The 23,725-nt window shown below is 37.4% G+C and overlaps 3 protein-coding genes and 1 non-coding gene across 7 annotated transcripts in view; 2 read left to right on the forward strand and 2 right to left on the reverse strand.

Moving 5' to 3' along the window:
* The window catches only part of LOC117992695 (uncharacterized), a 20,548-nt gene extending 6,031 nt beyond the window's left edge, over positions 1–14,517 (reverse strand). The window contains exons 1-12 of one of the 4 annotated variants that reach the window (XM_069506166.1): positions 14,212–14,517; positions 13,682–13,776; positions 12,573–12,726; positions 11,605–11,733; positions 10,288–10,472; positions 9,643–9,729; positions 8,612–8,734; positions 7,463–7,624; positions 5,943–6,407; positions 4,651–4,896; positions 3,581–3,699; positions 2,225–2,380 (exon numbers count right to left, since the gene is read on the reverse strand). In XM_069506166.1, coding sequence (XP_069362267.1) covers positions 2,225–2,380; positions 3,581–3,699; positions 4,651–4,896; positions 5,943–6,407; positions 7,463–7,624; positions 8,612–8,734; positions 9,643–9,729; positions 10,288–10,472; positions 11,605–11,733; positions 12,573–12,726; positions 13,682–13,776; positions 14,212–14,395 — 2,105 coding nt within the window. In that variant the 5' untranslated portion in view covers positions 14,396–14,517. The remainder of the gene's footprint in view (positions 1–2,224; positions 2,381–3,580; positions 3,700–4,650; positions 4,897–5,942; positions 6,408–7,462; positions 7,625–8,611; positions 8,735–9,642; positions 9,730–10,287; positions 10,473–11,604; positions 11,734–12,572; positions 12,727–13,681; positions 13,777–14,211) is intronic. The other 3 variants (XM_069506168.1, XM_069506167.1, XM_069506169.1) reach the window with 3 other exon arrangements.
* Positions 14,518–14,804: 287 nt separating this feature from the next.
* On the forward strand, positions 14,805–14,877 carry TRNAR-UCU (transfer RNA arginine (anticodon UCU)). The gene has a single exon. It is a non-coding gene; the product is annotated as a tRNA-Arg (tRNA).
* A 1,330-nt stretch (positions 14,878–16,207) lies between these two features.
* Positions 16,208–20,114, forward strand: lsn (vacuolar-sorting protein SNF8). The gene is made up of 5 exons (XM_069506082.1): positions 16,208–16,455; positions 16,578–16,717; positions 17,379–17,580; positions 18,086–18,232; positions 18,991–20,114. Exons 1-5 carry the CDS (start codon positions 16,328–16,330, stop codon positions 19,124–19,126), a joined length of 753 nt encoding a protein of 250 aa, XP_069362183.1. The 5' UTR covers positions 16,208–16,327; the 3' UTR covers positions 19,127–20,114.
* A 27-nt stretch (positions 20,115–20,141) lies between these two features.
* On the reverse strand, positions 20,142–23,717 carry LOC117992917 (sodium channel and clathrin linker 1-like). Its single transcript, XM_034980637.2, has 11 exons — positions 23,537–23,717; positions 22,802–22,981; positions 22,600–22,710; positions 22,169–22,498; positions 22,010–22,088; positions 21,706–21,889; positions 21,428–21,551; positions 21,027–21,175; positions 20,803–20,901; positions 20,653–20,727; positions 20,142–20,555 (listed from the first exon to the last, which is right to left on the reverse strand). Exons 1-11 carry the CDS (start codon positions 23,594–23,596, stop codon positions 20,414–20,416), a joined length of 1,533 nt encoding a protein of 510 aa, XP_034836528.1. The 5' UTR covers positions 23,597–23,717; the 3' UTR covers positions 20,142–20,413.
* Between the last annotated feature and the right edge of the window lie 8 nt (positions 23,718–23,725).

Genomic DNA, 23,725 nt, shown 5'->3' on the forward strand with positions numbered 1-23,725 from the left:
GCAGTGTATTACCAAGTTTGGCGTGCAATGTTATTAAGTAGGTACAATAAACGTCAATTATATATACCTAATTTATTATTATTACAATAAAACTTAAAGCTAGCCTTATCTAATCTTAAATATATAAAAGGAAAAGGTGACTGACTGACTGACTGACTGACTGACTGAATGACTGACTGACTGACTGATCTATCAACGCACAGCTCAAACTACTGGACGGATCGGGCTGAAATTTGGCATGCAGATAGCTATTATGACGTAGGCATCCGCTAAGAAAGGATTTTTGAAAATTCAACCCCTAAGGGGATGAAATAGGGGTTTGAAATTTGTGTAGTCCACGCGGACAAAGTCGCGGGCATAAGCTAGTTACTATATCTTAAATATATAAAAGGAAAAGGTGACTGACTGACTGACTGACTGATTGACTGAATGACTGACTGACTGACTGATCTATCAACGCACAGCTCAAACTACTGGACGGATCGGGCTGAAATTTGGCATGCAGATAGCTATTATGACGTAGGCATCCGCTAAGAAAGGATTTTTGAAAATTCAACCCCTAAGGGGATGAAATAGGGGTTTGAAATTTGTGTAGTCCACGCGGACAAAGTCGCGGGCATAAGCTAGTTACTATATCTTAAATATATAAAAGGAAAAGGTGACTGACTGACTGACTGACTGACTGACTGATCTATCAACGCACAGCTCAAACTACTGGACGGATCGGGCTGAAATTTGGCATGCAGATAGCTATTATGACGTAGGCATCCGCTAAGAAAGGATTTTTGAAAATTCAACCCCTAAGGGGATGAAATAGGGGTTTGAAATTTGTGTAGTCCACGCGGACAAAGTCGCGGGCATAAGCTAGTTACTATATAAATCATGACCGCGTGGAATGGTGCCAAGAATACTGGCTGCATTTCCGCGCTGGACAGCCAGGCTGATCCGTTGCGCAAAAAATGAGCCAGCCCTTTTGTCACCAGATGAGGCTATTAATCGCGGTGAAATGTCTCGTAAAAAATTTTTAGCACTAAGACTCCATGGCCCCAGGGTCTCCACGGCAAACGGCACAAAAATGTAACTCTCTATAAGAGAGGCATACTTGCGCCGCTTGCCGTTTTCAGCTATTTCTGCTGCGGCTCCCGGTCTTGATGCTGCCTTCCTGATATGACACGGGGCCAATGTGTCAACGCAAGTTGCGTCCCACATTAGCGCCCGTCCCCGTTCCCAGGGAACCAGCGTCAATCCATCAGGTCTCTTGCCATCATCCCGACTAATCCCTGCCGGCTCAATGAGCGCAGGAATATTTATGGTGGCAAGAGCTCTTTTAATTGTATCGTTAAGAGAGCCATGCCTAAACAGCCTACCAGAGCTCCTTTGGCAGGAGAGTCCGTGGATTCCAAATTTATCAACCTCTTTTCCACACGGACATCTGTGCTGATGGCACAGTGGTGTTCCCAATAATAATGTTATATATTATTTATACCTAATATAAATAAGTCATCAATAATAATTACTATAAGGAGAATATTGAATACAAAACAAAATAAAATACTTTGTCGTCTCTCTGTCTGTCGGTCTGTCAAGAAACCTACAGCGTACTGCCCGTTGACCTAGAATCATGAAACGTCACTGGCAGCAAGCGAGCTGTAGCTTAGTTGTTAGAGCTACGGGCGCGATCCCCGGAGACGCGGGTTCGATTCCTGTCGGTCCGCAATTTTGATATGTATGTATTTAAAACTAGCTGACCCGGCGAACTTCGTACCGTCTAACAGGCGATTCTTTAATTATTTTTTTATACTTACAATTTTTAAATTTTCTCTCCGTAAGAACCATCCTCGTACTTCAAGGAATATTATAAAAAAAGGATTAGCGCAATCGGTTCAGATGTTCTCGAGATTTGCGCTTAGCAACACATTCAGCGATTCATCTAAATATATAAAAGGAAAAGGTGACTGACTGACTGACTGACTGACTGACTGACTGATCTATCAACGCACAGCTCAAACTACTGGACAGATCGGGCTGAAATTTGGCATGCAGATAGCTATTATGACGTAGGCATCCGCTAAGAAAGGATTTTTGAAAATTCAACCCCTAAGGGGGTGCAATAGGGGTTTGAAATTTGAGTAGTCCACGCGGACGAAGTCGCGAGCATAAGCTAGTTTTATATAATATAGAGATTATTTAGAAATACCTCACGGAACAGAAAAAACAGAAATACCTTCTAGTATCGATATTCCGGTCCCTCAGCACGCCGATGAAAGGCAATGCATCCCCCGGGAGTAGAACCCGCGGCTCGCTGCTGCAGAACACGTTCAACTCCTCTCCTGCGCCCAAGCGGGAACCGAACGCGTTTGCGTTTGTAGTCGGATTCATTCTACAATAGAATAGAATAGAATAATATATTTTTTACTAGCTGCCCCGGCGAACTTCGTACCGCCTAACAGTCTATTCTTTTTCGGGATTTTTTTAAAATTTTTCTCTCCGTAAGAACCATCCTCGTACTTCAAGGAATATTATAAAAAAAGAATTCACGAAATCGGTTCAGCTGTTCTCGAGATTTGCGATCAGCGACACATTCAGTGCTTCATTTTTATATATAGATTCAAGTAAACTGTTTGTTTACAAGTGCTTTTGAATCGTCAGGTAGTTTAATTTACCAGTGGTTCGGAATGCCGAATAGGAATCATCATCATCATCAACATGGGGGTTATTCAAGGGGTGGACCAACAAATTCCTGAAAAACCGGCAACGCATTGGTGGTTCCTCTGGTACTACAAATGTTCATGGGCGGCAGTAATCACCTAACACCTAACGCCGCTCGTTTGCTCGCCATTTTAATTTTAAAAAAACAACCGATAGACGTCCACTGCTGGACATAGGTCTCTTATAGGGACTTCCACACACCACGGTTTTGCGCCGCCGACATCCAGCGGCTCCCTGCGACTCATCTGACGTCTATCGGTTGTACGAACTATGTGCCCTGCCCATTGTCATGTCGGTTACTCTAGTTCTCCTATGGATCTCCTCATTTCTGATTTGATCACGTAGAGAAACTCCAAGCATAGCTCTCTCCATCGCCCGCTGAGTGACTCTGAACTTTCTTATGAAGCCCATGGTTAGCGACCATGTCTCGGACCCATATATCATTACTGGCAACACACACTGTTCGAAGACTTTGGTCTTCAAGCACTGAGGAAACTTAAAGTAAATCAGTACCCGTATTATATAAATGTAAAAGTGTGTTTGTTGGTTTATTGGCTTGTTGGTTTGTCCTTCAATCACGTCGCAACGGAGCAACGGATCGACGCTACTTTTATCCCCGGAAACCAAAGAGTTCCCACGGGATTTTTAAAAATCTAAACCACGCGTGCGAAGTCGCGGGCATAATGATGATAACGAGGTAATTTGGCCAATTCCGTTGTACACAATCTCTAATCTAAACTAAAATGGCACGTCTAAACCTATTGCTATCCCTTTCATAATGTTGCTTGCGGAAAAGGATAGCACTATATTTAGACATGTTAATTTAGTTTAGTTTAGAGATTGTGTACAAGAGAATCGGCCCCAGTCTTACCTATTCGACGAGAAATAAGTGTTCCCCATGACAGAGGGCGCAGTGCGCGGCCGGGAGTTGGTTACGCGTGCTTGTAAACGTCCGCGCTCGCAACACAGGGCGTCTATGTGCTCCCGTTGCTAAAATATATCACTACCCTTATTATAAATGCAAAAGTGTTTGTTTGTTGGTTTGTCCTTCAATCACGTCGCAACGGTGCAACGGATTGGCGTGATTTTTGCATGGGTATAGATAAAGACCTGGAGAGTGACATAGGCTACTTTTTATGCCGGAAAATCAAAGAGCTCCCATATGGGATTTTTAAAAACCTAGTTCCATACAGACGAAGTAGCGGGCATCAGCTAGTTCTTACTAAAATTAAAAAATCCTTTATCTTAACCTATAAATAAGCTGTGATAGCCTAGTGGTTAGGACATCCGCCTTCTAATCGGAGGTCGGGGGTTCGATTCCGGCCACGCACCTCTAACTTTTCATAGTTATGTGCGTTTCAATTAACTAAATATCACTTGCTTTAACGGTGAAGGAAAACATCGTGAGGAAACCTGCATGCCTGAGAGTTATCCATAATGTTCTCAAGGTGTGTGAAGTCTACCAATTCGCACATGGCCAGCGTGGTAGACTATGGCCAAAACACTTTAAACTTTACTTTTTCCTAAAAGTGGGATTTTTAGGGTTCCGTACCTCAAAAGACAAACGGAACCCTTTTAGGATGACTTTGTTGTCTGTCTGTCTGTCAAGAATCCTGCATAGTACTTTCCTTTGACCTAGAACTATGAAATTTGCCAGGTAGGTAGGTCTTATAGCAGACATGTACTTGTGGTCACATCATACAAAAAAAAATTAAATTGTGGTCATGAACTAATAATTAGTATTTTCAATTTTCAAAGTAAGATAACTATATCAAGTGGAGTACCATATGAAAGGGCTTCACCTGTGTATTGTAAAATAAATTTTTGTTTATTTTTATGCATCATAGTTTTTGAATTATCGTGCAAAATGTCGAAAAAATACGACTGTAGTACGGAACTCTCGTTGCGCGAGCCTGACTCGCACTTGGCCGGTTTCTTTACCTGTCTAGCGAAGGTCTTCAGCCTATCATTCTCCTCACGAAGCTGCACCATCTCATCGCGGTAACACGTGTGACAAGTGTCACAATGGTTACTCTTAACCGCCTCATTGATGGGGTTACAGCCATCACTAGCGCGGTCGTCGCAAGTGGCACAGTCGGGATCCGAACCCCGTATATGTGTGGTGCTGTCGGTTATAGATCTGCTGTGCGAACGACTCAGTTGCCGGTAGATTTCGTCTAGGTTTGACTGAAATAATAATTAGTCACGCGTCACGTAAGTTGAAACTGCGCAGTAAATTTCAAGTTGAGGGAATTTCAATTTCGAGGTGAGGCAACCTAGGGCGGGACAAACATTATCATCATCATCGTCAACCGATAGATGTCCACTGCTGGACATAGGTCTCTTATAGGGACTCTTGCGCCGCCTGAATCCAGCAGCTTGCAGCATCTCGGTTACAAGTGTGACAACCATCACAATGGTTACTCTTAACCGCCTCATTGATGGGGTTATAGTGGTCACTGGTCACTAGTGCATTCGTCACACGTGCCACAGTCGGGATCCGAACCCCGTATATGTGTGGTGCTGTCGTCGCGACCGCTGGTTATAGATCTGCTGTGCGAACGACTCAGTTGGCGGTAGATTTCGTCTAGGTTTGACTGAAAAAATAATTGCAAATCGGTTCAGAAACCTCGAAAAAATCCTTGAAACCTCCTTTTTGGAAGTCGGTTAAACATACCTGCATCGGTCACACACGCGTCATCGAGTTGAAACTGCGCAGTTAATTTCAATTTCGGGGTTAGGTGCACGAGCATAAACAAACATCATCATCATCATCATCATCATCATCATCATCAACCGATATACGTTTACTCAGGACATAGATCTCTTGTAGGGACTTCCACTCGCCACGACCTAGCGCCGCCTGTATCCAGCGGCTCCCTGCGACCTTTCTATAAAAAACTTTTAGACACCAAATATTTAAATTCGATGTACTTTTTCAGTATACCTAAGTATAAAAATTTCGTTTTTATCTTTTTGATGTGCACAGTGCACAGAGTTCAAAGCCAGGGTAAGCAGTAGTTAGGAAGGTACCTACTTACATTGAGTATTTTAAGCTATTTCAACTAGGGTAACTATTTCTTGGGTAAGCAGTGCTTTTATGCCTCTATGAGCTGCACGCCACTGGCTATACCTATACTTAGTTAGTTTACCTGTGTCATAGAATTTCACGATTTTGCTGTTATTTCATAGATCAACATCCCATAGATTATACTAAAACTAATCATCCTTACCTGGCTAAAATTAACATTTTTCTGTTTCTTCAGATCATTGATCACCTGACTGCCCTGTAATCTATCATCATCATCATCACCTCTAACCCCCACACTGTTATTCATCACTCCGTCACCCAAATCCATCACAGTGCCTCTTTCTATAAAACTTTTAGATTGCAACTTAGTAGATTCAATATATTTTCTAAGTATAATCATTTCATCTTTTAGAGTATTATAATGTGTTTTTAAATCTACAGTTTCATCAATGTCATGTTGTTTCATAATTTTGCTGTTTTTTTCGTAAGTGTTTTTGAGGTTTTCTAGTTCGTCTCTCTCTTTGTTGATGCTGTCTCGCTCTCTCTTCATGGTCTCTAGATGGCCTTCGAGAATTAAGAGTTCTTCAGATATCTGGTTTCGCATTTCTTCACCACGCTTTTTGAGGATTTGTTCCGCTTCGCCAAGTTGTATTTTTATACTAGATTCCTGGAAAATAGTAAAATTGAAATATTTTTTAATGGAATTTTTCCTTGCGTTTGTCCATGTGAAATGTCGCAATAAAATATTGGTACTGATTCTAAGCACGACCTAATCTTAGAGTATTCGCATCCTCTTCTTACTAATGTAATATGAAAAGGACAGACCCAGTTTGACAGTTTTAAATTTAATTTTATGATGGTAAGCCCCGTGATTTTAGTGCACAGTTGCGAGCCTACTGCACTAAAATTTAGAGTCTTTAAATGTAAAGTTCATGTTCTGTCCCTTTTTAGCATTGTTAAAAAGAAAAGGATGCAGATACTCTAAATTTAGTTTAGAGAAAGACAACGGAATCGGTGCTTGTCAAATATTCAGAATGGTTTATTTAAAGTTGCGGTATGGGATTAATAAAAAAATGTCATACGTCTTCCATGTCGGCCCGCTTTCATCTTAGACTACCCCATTAGTTATGACAGGGTCATATCGCAGTCACGACCTAACTTGTCATCAAATAAGAAATATCTCCATGTAAAACTCAAAATAGCTGTTCTGTTTGGCGGCCATGTATATCAAATATTACTTACGTGTTTAGTGGTGTAATTACATGCAATAATTACACCACTATCGCTGTATGTGGAAACTATTCATCCATACTATCCATACTATTAATATTATAAATGCGAAAGTGTGCCTGTCTGTCGGTCCGTTTATCTGTCTGTCTGTTTGCTAGCTTTTCACGTTTAATCGATTTTGATGAAATTTGGTACAGAGATAGCTTGCATACCGGGGAAGGACATCTAGGCTACTTTTGATTCCAGACAATCAAAGAGTTCCCACGGGATTTTTAAAAACTAAATTCATTCGGACGAAGTCGCGGGCATCATCTAGTGTTCTAATGCCATACATGTCCGATAAAAGTCTACCTTCCAACAGGTACCAATGAAATAAAAGCCACTTTAAAGACAAAATGTAAGTATTGAAAACATTTTTTCTGTAAGTCTTTTTGTAACTTAACGAATATAATTATGTACCTACTTACTAGTATCTATTGAAAAACTTATCACCTTTTCCGCAAGTCTTTTCGTCTCATACTGTACGTCTCTCATAGCCAGCGTCATCTGCTCGTGCTGGGCCCGCAGCGCTCGTGCTAGACCCCAGAGGAACGTCTTCTTTTGGTTCACGCTCCTTTCTAGCTCTTGCTGACGAACTTTGAATGATTCCTCCATCTTTCATGTGGGGATATTATATCAAAATACTAGCTGATGCCCGCGACTTCGTACGCGTGGATTTAGATTTTTAAAAATCCCGTGGGAACTCTTTGACTTTCCGGGATAAAAAGTAGACTATGTCCATCCCCGGGATGCAAGCTATCTTTGTACCAAATTTCGTCAAAATCCGTTGAACGGATGGGCCGTGAAAAGCTAGCAGACAGACATACAGACAGACAGACACACTTTCGCATTTATAATATTAAGTATGGAAGTTTGGATATGGAAGTATGGATTTTGTCATCATTATGATCAACCCATCGCTGGCTCACTATTGAGCATGGGTCTTCTCTCAGAAGTAGAAGGGTTTGGTCATATCTACCACGCTGACCAAGTGCGGATTGTCGGAAATATTGTGAAACTACTTAATCTAAATCCATACTAATATTACAATTGCGAAAGTGTGTGTGTCTGTCTGTCTGCTAGCTTTTCACGGCCCAACAGTTTAACCGATTTTAATGAAATTTGGTATAGAGTTAGCTTACATCCCGGGGAAGGACATGGGCTACTTTTATCCCGGAAAAGAAGAGTTCCCGCGGGATTTTTCAAAACCTAAATCCACGCGGACGAGGTCGCGGGCATCACCTAGTACTTATATAAAAGGAAAGCTGACTGATTGACTGACTGTGACTGATCTACCAACACACAGCACAGTATGGATTGGATTGAAATTTGGTATGTAGGTAGCTATTATGTCGTCAGTGGCGTGCACAGGGTTTGAAGCCAGGGTAGGTATTAGTTAGGTGTGAACCTGTTTACTGGCAGGTCATAATGAAAAATATGCATTGAGCTATTACAACTGGGGTAAGCAGTGCATTTATGCCTCTATGACCTGCACGCCACTGTATGTCGTAGACATCCGTTTTCTGTCGCGTACTGTACACAGCTATTTCAACTAGGGTAAGCAGTGCTTTTATGCCTCTATGATCTGCACGCCACTCTTACCTCTTCTCGGCATGTTTGTAGCTGTAAAGCGTGATTAGCGATTGATCTTTTGATCTTCCTCTCTTCCTCCTCCTTTATCGTGTCCACTTCGGCCTCGTATACTGATTGTACTTGTTGGAACATCTGGAGAGTTAAGTTAATAAATTATACAGGGTTTAACAAGAACGCTGGCAAAAATGAAGACAGGTGATAGTACTGATGATAGACAAAAAAAACGCAGAAAAAATTTAAAAATCCTATAATTTTGTAAAAGTTTACGATTTGTTTCAAATACAACATCTGAGTGACGCTACAGGTCAACGAACGTAGCGTAAGTAAGCCAGTCAGAGTCAATGTCGCATCGTAGGCGGGGCCACTGACCCGAGTTTTGCGGATTTGAGAAATACTAAATCACTAAAACTACAAAATGAGGCAAATGGTTATTGGTATTGGATTGTGTTTAGGTAGTATAACAATAACGCTAAGTTTTTGCAAGCTTTCTGGTTACATCATGTACCTAAAGGTACTTCTCATAAAAACCCGATCAAGTGCGAGTTGAACACGAAGGGTTCCGTACTATAGTACAAGAAATAGCACTTTTATTTTATTTTTAATTTGGAATGTACCTAGACATTTTGAAATCTTTATTATATTTTGTTGTAGCGGCAATAGATATACTCGTACATATTCTGTCAAAATTTCAACTCTGTACCTATTACGGTTCACGAGATATAACCCGCTGACAGACAGACGGACGAACAGCGGAGGCTAGTAATCATCATCATCATCATCAACCGATAGACGTCCACAGCTGGACATAGGTCTCTTGTAGGGACACACTTCCAAACTAAAAGGCGTTGCGAGGTGTTTCGATTTTTTTGATGGGAAGTTTACCTACATTTAACTGGTGGATACCATGAATAAGTTACCTATCTTGTTTTGAAGTACACACCAAAATTGCAGTTTTGAGGGTTCCTAAGCAAAACAAGGCGAACTTAGGTATAGTTTTAACAAATTATTAATAATACATATTATATTTAAATAGCATGCACCTCGTCAATTAGACCTTTTTCCATCACACTAACGCTGTTCATAAGCGATTGAACATTCAGTGAATTCATGCTCGACTTTTTTTCGTTCTGCAATTTAATATTATGTTATTAATATTTTAATAATATGATAAATGTACGAGTGTGCCTGTTTGTCTTTCTGCTATCTTTTCACAGCCCACTCCTTTATCGTTTTTGACGAATTTGATGTACTTAGCTTGCATCTACCAATATTAGATAGGTTACTAAGCACGGGTTTCCTCTCAGATTGAGAGATATAGTTAGTCGGCGCCAAATGTGGTAGTAAATTTTACACACTTTTGAAAACATTATGGGGAACTCATAGAATCAAACCTGTCCTAGGTCCTTTCACATATAAGACCACAATTCACTAATGCACCAGGGGCGTTGTAAATCACTACCCTTATTATAAATGCTAAAGTGTGTATGTTTGTTCTTCAATCACGTCGCAACGGAGCAACGGATCGACGTGGTTTCTTACATGGGTATAGTTTAAGACCAGGAAACTGACTAGGCTACTTTTTATTCCGGGAAATCGAAAAAGTTCCGACAGGATTTTTTAAACCTAAATCTACGCGTGCGAAGTCGCGAGAATCAGTTAGTAGTAAATAAGTACACAAAATATACCTTTTCCATCTTCATTTTTCTTTTTTTATATTTCTCTTTCAGTCTTTTTAACCGGCTTTGGCAACTCTTACAGAAGGCGTAGTGCTTGCATTTGTGGGCATCACCTCTGTGACTTCGCTTCGTAGATTTTTCATACGACTCCGCGCTTTTGTCGCTCGAGGACAGGCACTCGTCTGATGTAACAACTAGATGTAGAAATGTAGTAAGGAATTATTAACATCACTAAATGGCAGTAAGGCTGAGATCTATAGAGCACACTTTGACTTTGCTCAGGCTTAAGATTGAGTTCAAACGAGACCGATTTATGTGAGAGATACAGCTTTGTCTCGTTTAAACTCTGTCTTAAGTCTAAGCTAAGTCAGAGTGTGCTCTATAGATCTCACGCTAAGAAGCATAAATGCACTGGTTACCCCAGTTGTAATAGCTCAATGCAAATTTTTTATTATGACCTGCCAGTGAACAGGTTCCTACCTAATTAATGCCTACCCTGGCATCAAACCCTGTGCACGCCACTGCTGGCATCACTGCCTCACTACCCATATTATAAATGCGAAAGTGTGTTTATTGGTTTGTGCTTCAATAACGCGGCAACGGAGTAACGGATTGACGTGATTTTTTGCATGGATATAGTTAAAGACCTGGAAAGTGACATATGCTGCTTTTTATCCCGGAAAATCAAAGAGTTCCCACGGGATTTCAAAAATTAAATCCACGCGAACGAAGTCGCGGGCATCAGCTAGTGTATAAATATTTCATATGGTTTAAAAAAATATTAATAATTATTTCCCCGCTTCAAAAGATTTCTGATTTTCAATAATATATAAAAACAAAAATTAAAAAAATCATCAAAATCGGAACTGTTTCTGAGGACTTCCGACGAAATGGCTTCATTGACTCCACTATGATAATATAATATTCCAACTAAAACGTCCAGCGCCATCTATCGGCATTTACATATAGCTCGCCGTCATTAACAAGCTGCGTAATTAAAGCACTTACTCAGCGCAAGCAGTGATAAAGTACCCCGAGCCTCCGAAAGATGGCAACTATTTCATTACAATTTGCAACTTATTTTGAATTCAATTACAATTCTATTTGAATTTGATACAGATGTAAATTATTGAATAATAATTGATTATACCTACATTTGTTTTTATCATTATAAGTGGCAGACTAAGACCTAATAAATAGTTATCTAGAATAGGAAAAATTATACATATATTTATCCGTTTGTTAACAGTCTGTCTGTCCATATGTATGTCACAGACATTTTATTTAATAATTTTAGATGTTTTTCATAAATATCATAATACTTACCATCTTCTATGCAAACTTGCTCCTTATTGTACATAGGTATACATTTGAGAATACAGTATAAAAGTGGTGATTCCCCACTCTTGTATAAATCTACGATTTTAGATGCGTGCAAGGAGTCACATTTTATACCTAAAAATATAAAGTCATAGTCATTTATTCAGAACTAGCTTATGCCCGCGACTTTATCCGCGTGGCCTACACAAATTTCGAACCCCCATTTTACCCCCTTAGGGGTTGAATTTTCAAAAATCCTTTCATAGCGGATGCCTACGTCATGATAGCTATCTGCATGCCAAATTTCAGCCTGATCCGTCCAGTAGTTTGAGCTGTGCGATGATAGATCAATCAGTCAGTCAGTCACCTTTTCCTTTTATATATTTAGATAGGTACCTACTATTGTAGATAAGTACACTCTTTAAATTGGTCTGCGACAGGTTGAGATCGCAATCAGGGCATGGAGCGGGGGGGACGCCCCGCACGTCACCCGCCCGCACCGGGTTAGCGCGGGGGCTGTACGGGTGTGCGGGGCGTTCCCTTCCCGATCGCCATTTTGACCTGTCGCTTACTATAGTTAGGTGCACTCTTGGATTGGTCATTGTTGAATTCGTATGATAATTATTATTGATAGAACATGATAATCAAAAAACTTGATGATGAATCTATAAATCTTTATATGATAACAATTTACAAGGTAGGTAGATATATATAGGTACATAACCCTGGTAGTAGCAATGCAAAGTTCCTGGCCCCCAAACTAGGATTCCCTGTGCTATAGGAAGCCAGTTTTTCGCCCGAATATAAATAGGTAGGTACAATTAATGTTAATAACTTACTTATAAGTACATAAACTTACACATTTAAACTAATTTCATCACAAGAATCCTATAGAGTCCAATCCTATGATTAAATAAATCTCCATTTAAAAAAATAATCTTTGGAACAGCTCTGCATTAGTTAGAATAACTTACCTAAATAATTTAAAACGGACCATACATCACTCTCACGAAACCTTAGCCCAGAAATATTTGTTTCAGTGGTCTGCCTGAAATTCTTCGCAAAGTCAAACACCATATTAGCCAGTGGTATTTCAGATACAAACACTGATAGGCTGTAGCTGAATTCCTGAAAAATTTTAAATGAATTAATTATATAGTCATGTGCCTACAAAAATTCTTTAAATGTCTTTAGTAAAGCAATAAAGTAAAGTAAAGTCTTTAATAAAGTAAAGTTTGTATTCAAACTCAAAGTCAAATGATTTATTCAAAACAGTTAATAAATTACTCTTTTTGATGGTCAGTTGTTGGTAATAATGGTGATAATTATGTAAAGCTATGAGGGTTCCAAACGCGCCCAGGTCTGGGAAGAGCGCACAACAAACTCAGCCGGGTATTCTTTTTATTATCACCACTTTACAAAATCATAAATTAAACTTATTAGAACTATCACAAAGCCGTTAAGCAACTCATTCCCAAGCTTGCTTATCATTTAAATAATCCTTTACATTGTAATAGGATTTTTCAATTAGTTTACTTTTTATGAAAATTATTTTTATTACTAACAAAATAAGTCATGTGAACTGGTAACAATCATGTCTCAAATTTTTGATAATTTCGATTTACACTATACCTACTCTGCAAAACCAAGCTTGGAACAAAAATTTAAACACCATATTGTATACTATAGGTATAGTACATAACTGATCTATCAGTGCACAGCTCAAACCACTGGAAGGATCAGGCATGCAGATATCTATTATGATGTAGGCCTCCACTAGGAAAGGATTTTTGAAAATTCAACGTGTAAGGGAATAAAATAGGGGTTAGAAATTTGTGTAGTCCACGCGAACGAAGTCAAGAGCATAAGCTAGTTATACCAAAAGAGAGGTACCTAATAGTAGCCACTGCCAGTCATGTTTTAACTGCCTTTCTACCAACGATGTGCCAGGGATATGTTAGAAACACACAAAATATTAGGATTGATTCATTTTCTAACAAACACATTTTAATTGTATTAATAACTCTTAGCCTATCCTTTTCAAAACTACTAGACGCAAAATGTGTTAGTAGTAGGTACTTACTAATCTAAGCAAATATTCAGCTATCAACATGTTCAATGCTTGGTAGACCAATTCCAAACGTTGGGTGAAATGCTTCTGGCAAGCAGGTGGCGCACCTAAAAAGTTGTGTTCAAAAAATTGTTAAATAGGTACTACTTAATTAATACAGTTAATACAGGTATAATATATAGGTACCTATATAACTACTTAAATAATAAATTGCTGAAAGCTGACTGTAGTGTCTGTACACTAGGTACACTAGGTAGGTACAGACTGTACCTATGGTACCTGTGGACAGGCATATCTTGCAAAAAGACTAGGTACAACAATATAGTTATAATAATATGTCTCTTATAAAATAACAAAGTATGCATTGTATGTTATACTCATAGACCTTTTAATTTATACAGGTACCTATAGTAGGTACTTACGTAGATGGTCATCTCGCCCTGTCGCGTACTATATACTAATTGTAACTAACTATTCTATTCTATATTAGGTACCTAGGTAATATTTTAATTACGTACTTAACTAATAAAGCTCAGACGTACCTGTTTCAGCACTTTTTAAAACATCAACGATGTGTCCTCGTAAATAAGCCCGTAAGTCGTTCAAAATACCTTTTTTTTCAAAAAGCTCAGTGATAAACTTTTGGAAGTTCTCTGAAGACTCAGAATCATTGTTATCAGGAGTCCGATAAAAGTTTGTCGCTTCTTCTTCAGCAGTGCAACTCATAGTGTAAGTTAATTCAAAGTTTACTTTATTTATAGGCCAGTTTTCAAATATTTTATTTCTTCAATAAACGAAAATTTCAAAATTCCCAAACATCTTTTTTGACATTATTATTTTCTGTTGACACATCCGGTTGCCAACGCCACCGGAATTTTAATTTTAATGTTTTTTTAAATGTTTGTTAAAACATAGTTTTTCTAAAAAATGCTATTTATTATAGATAAATTAAATTAATTGTCTTTTACTATTTATTATAATTTATTTTCAGTAAGAAGTGAAATAATTTGGTAAAAAGACGAACCGATTTGATAATTTTATCCTCTTTTTTTGAAAGTTGGTAAGAAATGTATGCAATGTTGGGTAGAGGAATGTCTATATAGAGCTGACAACTATTTCGCATCAATACCCATCAGTCCCTGTGGCGCAGAGGATAGCGCGTTGGACTTCTAATCCAAAGGTCGTGGGTTCGATCCCCACCAGGGATGGGCAATATATTCCTTTTTGGTTTTTATTAATTAATAATTTTTATTTAAACTTCATCTAAGATCGGCTAAAAATAAAATTAGTTTAAAAACTTAAACATACCCCGGCCCGGCACTTGTAGAATTTCATACCAATTAATATTATTATAAGTAGGTTCCTCAGTTACGTAGCTCTCTATCATTTATCCATGTACCAAAAATCTTGCAAAAAATCATCTGCACTGATTTTTATCAAGAGGTCATGCAGATGCATGTGCTGCAATGCAATAGGTATTTTTTTTATAAATGCAGAAAAATTCAATGATATTGTTTAACTTCTGATTATACCTATTCTTACTAGTTAGTTTTCTTTAAGTGCGCCTCAGTATGTTTTATACAACACACAACTAATATGCTCGCAATATTAAAATGTTTGTACAGTACGCACACACAGTACGCGGCAGAAAATATTGTGCGTCAACCTGTAGAAAGAGATCGCGGTTTCGTAGAGCGTTGTCTCTGTCGTTGAAACGGACAAAACGAACGTAACATAGGTATGAGCAAAGATAATATTTGGTATGAGTGACAAAGATAACGCTCTACAAAGCCGGAATCTCATTCTAAAGGTCGATGTACAATATTTCTTGCCTGTTACTGTACCTACCCGCATTGATATCAGTTGTAGCGTGGTTGTAGAATGTAGCCAGTCAGCAAGGATTTTATGCATCATTTCTGCGATTTCTGCATAATTTTTTACAAAAATAATCAATTTGAATATCGTATCTATATTGTGTCAGATAATGTGAAAACCATGAAAACCACCATCCAAAATGAAAACGTACCACATAAGGCCACATAAGGCACACTTTGCACGGTGCGATAGAATGACATGACGACACGAGATTAATTAGACCATAGATGATAGATCGGCCAAAATCGGAAACTTTTTAATCTGTGATTTAAAGCATGTTTAAAGCTCTTTTTAAAGAAATTGCGAAAAGAGTTAGGTAGGTATCGAGTCAACTGAGGACCCGAGAGCTGGCAGCTACCTTGGTCAAAGAATTAGTTTTGCCATCTAATGGGTAATGCTGCCAGCATCTTGGGTACAATGCCTCGCTGCGGTGGTCTCGACGAGGTTTTAGATTTAATTTAATTTATTTTAGTTTTAATTTAATGTTGTTTTTTTTAGATTTAAGTTTATTAATAGTTTATTTGTTAACCATTGATAATAAAATATTAAATTCTAAATATATATTCAATCTGTGATTGTGAGTTGAGTTGTCATATCTTGTCATTGTCAACCACAAAGTTGTCAACCAAAAAAAATGACATTTGTCATCTAAGCTTTTGTCATTTTAGCGGTGCATTTTAGTGTTAATGATTTTCATAGATTTTATTTTAGGTTGGTGAACAAAACAAAAATAAGTAAGAATTATTATTCACCAAAAAGTTAAAAATCTGAGAATAAACAAACATGAGGCGTCGTGCAGGAGTTGGTGCTATTCATAAGCAGCGACTGGAGCAAGAGAAATACAGGGAAAAGGGATCGGAGATCCAGGAAAACCAATTTCAGCAAATGTCCAAACAACTTGAAGTTTTCAGGTAGATTCAGAAAATATTTAACTCATTGTCGCTAGATAATAGCATTGTTGTAGTTTGACTGTTTACTAGAAAGTTGCTAATTTTGACTTTCATGTTGTTAGAACTTCATTTTCTTGTTATAGAGACAACCTTGAAGAGTTTGCAACTAAACACAAGAGCGAGATAAAGAAGAATGCACAGTTTCGACGCCAGTTTCAGGAGATGTGCGCGGCTATTGGTGTTGACCCTCTAGCTTCTGGAAAAGGGTTTTGGTCAGTGTTAGGTACAACAACTTGACTACTATCTTTATTATTCATAAATTATTTTGATTGTTTATCTCATAGAATAAAAAGAAAAGGCCTGACTCACTGACTGAGTCTTTACTAAACCATAAGGCTGCATTTTTCCATGTTCCATGGGCGTACCTATAACCACGCGCTGTCACTAGTTATTCATAGTTGTTAAATTAACTGCCACCAGCTAGGTGATACGCTAACTCAGTGTCTAACACAGAATGATAGCCACCAAGGTAATAAGCCACCAAAAATATCTTTTCGTAGAAAACCTTCAACGGATTAAAAAATGAGCTCTGTGGCTATCGTTCAGTGTTAGACACTGAGTTAGAGAATCACCCCACAGGTCTGATTGCAGCTAAGTGCTAGTCTATAAATAAATAAAAAACAATCATCGTATGGCACTAAGCAGTGTTCAAGTAATAATAGTGAAACCTTAATCCATGAAATGTCAGAGACTGCATTTTTTTTCTTCATTCTAGGCAGGTTCGACTTAGACATGTTTTCTAGCTGTTGTGTGGAACAAGCTATACATTTTACACACAATTAAAGTTTTTATACAAATCCCAAGATTTGGACCCACAATTAAATTATTATAGGCTGCACTGCAGTCACAGATCATCTTATCTGAATCTTTGCCTCTTTTTCTAGGCATTGGTGACTTTTACTATGAACTTGGTGTGCAAATAGTAGAGGTGTGTTTAGCGACAAATCACAAAAACGGTGGACTCATCACATTAGAGGAGCTACGAACCAGGCTCATAGCAGCAAGGGGCAAGGCCAAGAAACACCAGGACATCACCAGTGAGGACCTGTTGGCTGCTGTGAAGAAACTTAGGATATTTGGAAATGGGTAAACTAGTAACTAGTACTTGTCTGTAATGATTTCTGTATAGTACGCTGCAGAAAATATGGTACATCGTCCTTTAGAAAGAGTTTTGTCTTTGTCATTTGTAGCAGAGAGAGAGCCCTATACTAACTTACAAAAGAAATATCTACGTACATAGTTGCACCCTTTTGTCTATTGTAGGACTTATATATTTTTTTGTTACAACTCATCTCAATATCCGAAAGGAAAAGGTGACTGACTGACTGACTGACTGATTGACTGATCTATCAACGCACAGTTCAAACTACTAGACAGATTGGGCTGAAATTTGGCATGCATCTAATACGTAGGACGTAGGCATCTGCTAAGAAAGGATTTTTGAAAATTCAACCCCTAAGGGGATGAAATAGGGGTTTAAAGTTTGTGTAGTCCACGGACGAAGTCGCGAGCATAAGCTAGTTTCTAATATGAGCTCATAATAATTTTTTATGCCAGTTTTTTCATGTATTGTTTCACCTTTTGTCTACAGGTTCACAGTAGTTCCAATAGGTAAAGGCAAGTGGCTCGTCCAGTCAATACCTGGCGAGTTGAACTTGGACCAAACACTAGTCTTGCAGAAGACAAGCACATTAGGCACAGGTTGGGTGTCGACAAGCATTCTTATTGATGATTTGAAGTAAGCTTTATTTTATTTTATCAATTACAAATTAATCCTTGACTAAGATTTCACCTGGTGATAAGCGATTATCTTAAATATATAAAAGGAAAAGGTGACTGACTGACTTGACTGACTGACTGACTGACTGATCTATCAACGCACAGCTCAAACTACTGGACGGATCGGACTGAAATTTGGCATGCAGATAGCTATTATAACGTAGGTATCCGTTAAGAAAGGATTTTTGAAAATTCAATCCCTAAGGGGGTGAAATAGGGGTTTGAAATTTGTGTAGTCAACGTGGACGAAGTCGCGAGCATAAGCTACTACAATCTAAGATGGAAGCTAGCTAACTTAGAAGCTGTCAGTTATGTCAGTTTTATGAAACTCAAACCCCTTGGCTTACAATATATTACACTTTTTTATGATACTTATCCTAGTAGCTCTCTCATACTTGCTTTAATGGTGAAGGAAAACATCAAGAGGAAATTTGCATGTGTGAGAATTCTCCATAATGTTCTGAAAGGTGTGGGAAGTCTGTCAATTTGCACTTGGCCAGCGAGGCGAACTATGACTCAATGAACCCTTCTCATTCTGAGAGGATACCTATGCTCAGTGGTGAGGTGACGGGTTGATGATGATGATGATTATTTTATCGTAATCCTGTAATTGCTCAGCGTAATCAGCTTGTTCATAGTATGTACTTATCTCAACCATAACTTGGAACATTTATCAGAAAACAAAGGAATTATTAATTTTAAACTTGTTATTTTCAGTTGGAGTGAAACCAGAGCAGAAAACGCCCTAAACCACATGGTGAAGGAAGGTCTGGCTTGGGTTGACAATCAGGACCGAAAGGAAACCCTCTACTGGTTCCCGAGCATGTTCTCGGAGTGTGTTTCCGCATCATAGAAAATATTTCTGGTACCAAGTAAAACTATATTGTTCTACAGGGTGTAATTAGAACGCTAGCAAAAACTTAGTGCTATTATTATACTACCTATACACAATCCAATACCAACAAACATTTGCCTTATACTTGTAGTTTAGTGATTTAGTATTTTTCAAACCAGCAATGTATAGCGTGCAAAACATAAGGGTTAATGCCGCGTCGTTGACGGGTCTTACCCGCAGCACTTATTTGCGCAACGTTCGCTGACCTCTAGTGCCAGTCTAGTGCCATTAGTAGTTTTATTTGCAACTAGTTCACGTGGATTTAGGTTTTAAAATTCGCGTGAGATAACTTTGATTTTCCGGGATAAAAAGTAGCCTATGTCACTCTCCGGGTCTTTAACTATACCCATGCAAAAAAATTACGATGATCCGTTGCTCCGATGCGACGTGATTGAAGGACAAACCAATAAACCAACAAACAAACACATTTTCGCATTTATATAATATGGGTAGTGATATATTGCAAACTTTTAGAAATTACAAGATTTTTTTATTATGATTTTCGCGTTCTTTTTTTGTGGTATCTTATATCAGTAATCAATCTTCGTTTTTGCTAGCATTCTACTTACCTACACCCTGTACTATATGTGTTAAATTTTATTATTTGTGTCAATGGTGCCTATATGGTTCTATTCATCTCTAAACTAAACTAAGTGACATGTCTAAAAGAAGTCGCATCCTTTTCCACAATGAAGATTGTAAAAAAGATAGTGTTGATTTTAGACCCATCAATTTAGTTTAGTGCTATAGAGATGTATGTTAATCGTATATCGTAATCAAACTATCATTTCATCATTTATCAATTTTATGATATATTATGTATATTTTGTAAATACATGTGTATTTATGGCAGGCTTAGATTGATCTTAAAATCTAAGTAATGAAGAACACGAAATTGTTAATATTTTTTATTTAAAATCTGTAAATAAATTGAATTACTCTCTTATATGTCTTACTAATTTAATATTGCACAATATAAATTATTTCAAATATGTACATTAAATATTTGGGTGGTTTGGGTCACAAAACACCTGGAATCAATGATTGTTCTGAGATCTAGCAAACATCAATAATTGTAAAATTTTGTAGTCACTGACTTCTATACAAATTCTTTATTAACGAAGATTTTACCGTAACCACCATTCACTTTATTCCTCCTCTCCCTCTTATTTTTTTAATAAAATGCATTGAATTTCGCTAATTCAAGAATAGTCAAAGCTATTCTATATCTATATCAGTGTGTTGTTAACTAGATCTACTGTTTTCATTATTTGTTGAATTGATAAAAGACATGTTTAACTGATTTCTGAGCTCTTTATTTTCTTTATCCAAAGTGTCTAATTTCTTCTTCAGTTTTTCTGTCATATCAATATAGGAATCCTTCCATCTGAAAATGAACATTCCTTTTTATTTTTGTTTTGTCATTTTAACTTTCCTGTACAAAATTACTTTGTCAAAGTTTAGTCTCTATTTTTGTTACTTACTTTTTATTAAGTTCCATTTGATTCTCTAGATGTTTATTTAGTTCCAATAATTCCTCTTCTTTTGTGGATACCATTCTGAAATAAATTGTATTTAAAAAATTTACTTTATCAACTTCAAGTATTTAGTTTTTAGTTTCTAAAAATACATACTTTTGGCTTAATTCAGTTCTTGATGATAACATAGTTTGTAATTTGTTAATCATTTCATGAGTTTCATCCAATGATTTTTGGAGATGATCTATCTGTAGTCTGAAACAAAAAAAAACCAAGAAATAGGGAACATCATAATATGTAATAAACAGCCATTAGGGAAGAAAAAATAATTTGAAGTATATTTAAATGAAACTAAAATTTCTTAACAGATTGACTCTTACTTCAGTTCATCAATTTGCGTCTTCATAAGATTCTCTTCCCAATCTCGTCTTTTCCTGTCTCTGGTATGTGCATCTTGAATTCTCTGTATGTCCATTATGAGGCACTGTTTCTCGCACACTAGTTGAATGTTGCGACGTTCTGATGACACCTACAGTATTAAGAGTTCTTGTTCAATAAAAAGCTTTCGACATTGTCAACCATACCTCTTCACATTTAAAATTTGTAATGAATTTTTTAATTCAAGAACTTTTTGTTTGTCTTGTTAACTTGCAGTGATTATAAGCAGTAATAGTAAAATAAATATTGGATTTGCGAGCAATCATTTTGATGTAAAACATTTTTGCAAGGTGTTCTACAGGGTTGTGTTTTGTGACCATTTTATTTTAATGAAGCTGCTTACCAGTTCTTGGAACATAGCTTCAAGTCTCTGCTCAGCGAGCGCTAGTTTAGGCTCTGTAGAGTTTATATTGTTTTGTTGCTGTTTCATGTAACTTTCATTTGTTGCTTGTAGAACTTTTACTTCCCTTTAAATAAAACAAAAATTTAAAAATCTGTTGTGATTTTCTTTATCAAAAAGAAGTGTGCATTCATGTGACCTTGACTATACAGCTTACTATAGGTATACCAAATTGTTCTATTGGCTTAGCTAATTGCCATTGTTAGGGTAGCATATTTTACCTTAATGTTTTGTTCAGTAAAAGTCCCTTTTCAACCAGCTCACTGTCAAGATTCCTGATATGTTGAAGCATATCGGAAACCTTTTCGTTGTATTGCTCTTTAACTTCGTCTATTTCTCTTCTATAACCTGCTTCTGTGTCACGTTGTACATTAGCTAACGTTTGCTTTAGTGTTGATAACTCGGCTGAAATTAAAAAAAATCGAAAAGTTTTATTATGATTAAAGCTATTGGTTTATTTCTTGTGAATCTGTATCTTTTTAAGATGATATGTGTAATTAAATATGATTTAGAGAAGAAAATTACCTGTAACTTCTGCAATTTTCTTATAAGCTTCATTCTTTTGACCGGATACTAAATCAAAAAGTTGCAATGCTTCTGCAACCTGTAATAAGATATCACAAAATAAGAATGTACTGGTTATAAATGTATATCAGATATTTCTATATCTATTACGTCTTATACCTTGGATTTGGCTTCTGCTTCCTTTTTAATTTTATCAACACATTCTTTTTGGCATAGTAGCAGTTGTGTTTTAATATCATCGCGACTCTTTATTTCGGAAGATAAATTTATTTTATGTTCTTCCAAACATTTTTTGATCTCTGCTAATTCGTCTTCAAGCTCTTTTCCTCTTTCCTTATACAAAGCTATTTCTTTGTCTCTAGCTTTTAATTCAGCTTCTAATGAATTGTGTTCGTTGTATATTCTTTTGTATTTTGATTCTAGTTCAATGTAATCAGCCAAAGCTGTTTCTAACTTAAGTTCTAAGTCTCTTCTTTCATCTGTTGTTTTCTGAATAAACCAATAAAACGTACCTATTTATTTCTGTTTTAAAGTTGTCATAATTTTAAACATACAGGCTATTTTAATAACTTGAAGATATAAATACTTACTTGGTCTCCTCTTCTATTACTATCGTAAGTCTGGTATGTTTTTAATTCTATATCTAAAGCATCAATAGTTTTCTGCGAAGTCTGCCATAGAACATGGAGAGAATCTCTTTCCTGTAACCAAGGATTTAGGTTAATAAAAATCCCTTGGGAACTCTTTGTTTTTCGTAACATAAAAGTTTTTCTAGTGAGCATAGGTATTTACCTTGGTAAGTAAAACCACTTGTCTCCTCAGCTCATCAAGTTCGTGAGTGTGGCCGTTGTTCACGTGCGCCCGCTGCGCGTGCTGGAGTTTTTCCCTCAGTAAGGCTCCTAATTGCGCCGACAGCTTTTGATTGTCGGCTATAAGAGTCCTTATCTCTTGCTCTACGACAGCTTGGTTTTGCTATAAATAGTAATCTAAGCGGTGATGGCCTAGTGATTAAAACATCGGCCTTCCACTCGGGAGGTCGGAGGTTCGATCCCGGGCGCACCTCTAACTTTTATTAAGGTTGGTATGTTGTAAGCAATTGGGTATCACTTGCTTTGGTGGTGAAGAAAAGCATCGTGAGGAAGCCTGCATGTCTGGGAGTTCTCTATGTTTGGTGGTGGTGGTAAAGGTGTGTGAAATTTGCCAATTCGCACTTGGCCAGTGTGGTGGACTATGGGCAGGACCCTTTTCATTCTGGGGGAGACCCGAATTTGACCTATTAGTTTTATTATAAGTACCTGTAGATATACCTATGTGCTCTCTTTGTTAGTAATAAATATACTTATTAGTGGTCTGACTCTGTACTTGGAAGGCTCAGGCAGAAAATTATACCTGTTGAAAAAATTGGGTTTGCCTGGTTTGAAGTGGAATTCTAACCTATAAAGACACGCCACGTGTGAGCATGGTAGGTAGTAGGTACTATCTAATCTTTACATAATACCCAGGTAGGTAATGAAGTTTATTACTTACCCTGTAAAATTGAACTTCATTTTGTAAAGCTTCTAAGTTGGAATTATCTGTTGACTCCATTATTGTGTTCAACTTGAGATAACAACATTATGAAAGTCAGTAAAATAATAAAAGTTTATTCTGAAATCTCATCTCAAACTAGTTTTGAGTTTTGTTTACATTTCGCGCGGTGTTGGTGGTTGCCTGGCA

This window comes from Maniola hyperantus, chromosome 22, assembly GCF_902806685.2.
Source record: "Maniola hyperantus chromosome 22, iAphHyp1.2, whole genome shotgun sequence".
Taxonomy (NCBI): Eukaryota; Metazoa; Arthropoda; class Insecta; order Lepidoptera; family Nymphalidae; genus Maniola; species Maniola hyperantus.